The following is a 3,863-nucleotide window of genomic DNA, read 5'->3' as shown; positions in this document are numbered from 1 at the left end:
CCCTCGCCCATCAGCAACGACCCCCGCCCCCCGGCTACAACATTGAGCAGCCTCGCCAAAGCGCGGTCCCCCCCCTGCTCCGACCTGCCCTACGCCGTCAAGGGCATGGACTGCTCCTTCTCCGGCATCCTCGCGAGCGCCGACGTGCTGGCCGCCCAGATGCACGCCGCCCGCGCCCGCGGCGACGACCCCCTGCCCTTTACGCCCGAGGACCTCTGCTTCACCCTGCAGGAGACCGTCTTCGCCATGCTCGTCGAGATCACCGAGCGCGCCATGGCCCACGTCGGCAGCAGCCAGGTCCTCATCGTCGGCGGCGTCGGCTGCAACGAGCGCCTCCAGGAGATGATGGGGCTCATGGCCCGCGACCGCGGCGGCAGCGTCTACGCCACCGACGAGAGGTTCTGCATCGACAACGGCATCATGATTGCCCACGCCGGTCTGCTGGCGTACAACACCGGCTTTCGCACGCCGCTCGAGGACAGCCAGTGCACGCAGCGCTTCAGGACAGACGAGGTACATATCAAATGGAGAGACTGAACGGGGACACTTTGGCCCACAAAGCCGCACGTGTGTGTGTTTAGGCGCCTGTGAAATTGTGCATGTTGTTCTGTTCATTGCAATCGGTTCCCCGCAATAAGTGGGAAAGCGTCTACATGTGATTCCCCCTCTTCTATAGAGAATCGTCGCCTCCGCGTGTCCGCAGCTTGCAGCACAGACGCATCGTCAGTCGGCCCAAGCTCTCTTCGTCATCACGCACCCCAGTCACTGCCCCTGCGACGTCGCGCCTCTAGTCGTCCGTCGAGGTCGGCTTGTACACGATGGTTGTGACATACTAGTAGCCTCATGTTAGAAAACTGGCCGTCTCCAGAACACGCCTTGCCCGACATACCTTGCTCTTGTAGCGAGTCGTCGCTGACACAGCCAAGATGTTGTTCTTGATGCTGCTCGTGGCGAGATGGTTGAGGACCGTGTGATTCGGCATGTTGAGCACACTGTTGTCGTCCTTCATGAGGACGGCGGCATTGAGGATGGGCTTGCCCAGGAAGCCCGGAAGGCTGGGCGGCGTCGGCAGCTTCTCGATGGCCGTCACGGCGTACTGATACGAGGGCGAGTCCTCGGCCTGGTCAAAGTCGACGAGGTACTTGGGGATCTGGTGGAAGTATTGGCTGGCAGGCGGCACGGATTTGCCCCGCCAGCAGCGGCTTGGCCGAGTCGTCCGTCTGCGAGGCCGATGGCTTCACCGCCGCCTGGCCGTCGGCGGCACCCGGCCCCGGCCGCGGCTGACGCGCCCTGGCCGGCCTTCTTTTGCGAGGGCAGGTCATCGGCGCTGACCTCAATGTAGTTGACGAGGTTGTTGCCAAAGTCGACGGTTGTCGGTAGATCCGGCGACGTCTGCATGATGCCGTCGACCAAGAAACGCACATGGTGGGTGCCGGGGAGAATGTGGACCGTGCCGGAGAAGACGCCGGGTTTGCCTTCGCTGTAGGGCATGCCGAGTCAGCAGGTGGGTAGCACAATGTGGTGAGAAGCATCCATGACCAGTAGCCGTCGAACCCAAAAAGAGGGGGCGGGGGAGATGGTGAGAACTTACACGGGATGCAGTCGTTGCTTGCGGTTCCACTGGAAAATGGTGCCGGTGACGTAGACTTTCTCTCCTCCACGAGTCCAGAGCAGCTGGGTAGGCACGGTAGGGCGGGTCTTGTCGACGATGAGCTCCTCGCCGTCGTCGTCGTCGACTGTGTTGCTGCTGAGGGCCGAGGACTTACGGGTCATGGGGTCGGAATCGAGCGAGCCGGGGTCGACGATGGGGGTGTCGCCATCGGCCGGCGCGATGATGGGGGAGCCGGGCGTATGGACCTCCTCCTCAATGGGGAGCGGCAGGCGCGGGGGCCGCGTGAGATAGGACATGTCGTTGACGCTGCTCTGGGACACGAGGCCGGCACCGTCGACGTGGGCGGAGATGTGGGAGCGCAGGGACGACGGCTCGGTGTGGGCTGTCGGGACGTCTAGCGGTTTGGTGGGCTCATCGCGGGGGATCGTCTTGGCGTCGGACGGCCGTGGCGGCGCGGCCGAGTTGTTGCTCTTGGGGCTGGAGGAGGGCGAGGCGCTGGCGATGCCGGCGATGGGGTTGTACTGGAGGGGTCTTGAGGCCTTGCTGATGGTGGACCCCTGGGCCTGGTGCAGAGAGGCCTCGGGGGGCGCGGCGACCCGTTCGGTTGTGCGGTGGGGGATGATGTGCTTCGAATCCCTCTTGGGGTTCTTGGGCGAGTCGTGGGCGGATGCTGGGTTGGAAGAGACGGGGGTGGCGGGCTTGGACGCGGAGGAGGGGTTGTTGCCCATCTTGAGTATTTTTTTTTCGGCGGTCCCCCGGGTGGGACGACGGCGACCTCAACTCCTGACTGTGCGGGGAGGGGGGTAAAAGCACCCTCGTGGCTGGGTGAGGCGATGGGCAAAGAGTAACGTTGACGAGCAAGGGGTGCAGTTGGGTGCCGGCAGGTCGACGGGGCGGGCGCGGGGTCCAGTCGCGGTGCAGAGATAGGTCTCGTGGCTCTTTGTGTGATGAGTTTCGGCTGGCGGTGGGTGGGTTACGGGCTGGCGCGATCGGAGGGTACGCCTATCCTGTGGAGGGACTCGTTACGCGTGACAGGTCTCAGGCGCTATCGCGGGACAGCGGCCCCCTCGCAGCAGCGGCACGGTTGGGGGGGTAATGCGGGTCGGCGGGGTTGTCGACGGCCGTGTGCTGTGCTGCTGGGTGCCGTTCTGATGTTCGTTGGTGATGCTTTGTGCCGTTCGCGAGAGGGAGGAGGAGCAAGAAGGCGAGGCGAGGGCGAGGCGAGGTGAGGTGAGGTGAGGTGGGATGAACTGGGGTGAGTTCGGTGACGGAGGGGAGGGGAGGGGGGGGTCCGGTGAAAACGGAACGTCGAGGCAAGGTAGGTACCTAAGGGATAGGTTGGCAGGAGAGAGATCCGGATCCAGTGAGAGAGATAAGGCAGGCAGACGGCTGGGCGACAACTGGGGTGACAGCTGGGTGACAACTGGGCGAGAACAGAAGCGGTGGGAGATGGAGGGGCTCTTGCCCACCTGCGTCTGTGCCTGGGCCTGTGCTGTGCGCCGCTGTGACGGTGGATACGCTGGGGGGATGAGCAGTGCCCTTGCGCGGTACTTGCTCGTGCTGCCCGTCTGCATGGTCCTGTCTTATGTAATCCATCAACCTCCTGTCAATCGACTCGTCTCTCAAAGGTCGAGCTCCATCAAGCGCGAGCTCTGGAACCCCCAGCACCATCCGTGCTGAGAGCGAGGTACCTGCGTCTTGCCATGACAGGAATGAAGGAACCGTGACGTGACGTCCACCTCACACAGAGGTCCCGCTGCTCGTCCATTCCTGACGGTCCAACTCCCTTCCATCCGGTATCAAGCTCAAGCTCAAGCCCGGTGCGTCCCCGTCTCTCACGCCAATGCCCTGATTGATCGCCATGGACACGACCGTCACGGCCATCCATCCTCCCCACGTCGCCCTCGACCCGACAGGCCCAGCCATGGCCACATGGCAGACGGTTCTCTGGCAGACAGCCGTCATCCTCTGGGCTGTCTGCGCCTTTCCCCTGAAAATCGTCTGGTCGCTCCTCTCCAAGGTCACTGCCGTCGCCCTGTTCCTGCTGTCGCCAGTCACCCTCGTCTTCTCCTACGCCTGGTCGTGGGTGCAGGCCATCGCTGGCTTGTTTCGTGAGCCTCGAGGTAAACCAAGCCTTCTCAATTCGAATCGGGCTACCCCAAGCCGCTTTGCTGTCATCAAAACTGACAGTTCCCTGCAGCCCCTGTACATCTTTTGTTGGTCTAACAATTTCCGCTTGCCTCGCTTTCGG

General features: G+C 63.2%; 3 protein-coding genes across 3 annotated transcripts in view; 2 read left to right on the top strand and 1 right to left on the bottom strand.

Annotated features, from left to right (window-relative positions):
• The window catches only part of VDBG_00060 (O-sialoglycoprotein endopeptidase), a gene marked incomplete at both ends in the record, with an annotated part of 859 nt that extends 322 nt beyond the window's left edge, over positions 1-537 (top strand). The window contains one exon of the mRNA XM_003008333.1: positions 15-537. Within this exon, the coding sequence (XP_003008379.1) occupies positions 15-537 (523 nt within the window). The remainder of the gene's footprint in view (positions 1-14) is intronic.
• A 133-nt stretch (positions 538-670) lies between these two features.
• Positions 671-2,340, bottom strand: VDBG_00059 (conserved hypothetical protein; the record flags this gene model as incomplete). The annotated part of the gene is made up of 4 exons (XM_003008332.1): positions 671-787; positions 890-1,120; positions 1,333-1,480; positions 1,592-2,340. The coding sequence occupies 4 exons, from the start codon at positions 2,338-2,340 to the stop codon at positions 671-673; spliced, it is 1,245 nt and encodes a 414-aa protein (XP_003008378.1).
• A 1,133-nt stretch (positions 2,341-3,473) lies between these two features.
• Positions 3,474-3,863, top strand: part of VDBG_00058 (predicted protein) — a gene marked incomplete at both ends in the record, with an annotated part of 820 nt that continues 430 nt past the window's right edge. The window contains one exon of the mRNA XM_003008331.1: positions 3,474-3,698. Coding sequence (XP_003008377.1) covers positions 3,474-3,698 — 225 coding nt within the window. The remainder of the gene's footprint in view (positions 3,699-3,863) is intronic.

The sequence above is a fragment of the Verticillium alfalfae genome, genomic scaffold (genome assembly GCF_000150825.1).
Source record: "Verticillium alfalfae VaMs.102 supercont1.1 genomic scaffold, whole genome shotgun sequence".
NCBI lineage: Eukaryota > Fungi > Ascomycota > Sordariomycetes > Glomerellales > Plectosphaerellaceae > Verticillium > Verticillium alfalfae.
This window is presented reverse-complemented; position numbering and strand designations above follow the sequence as displayed.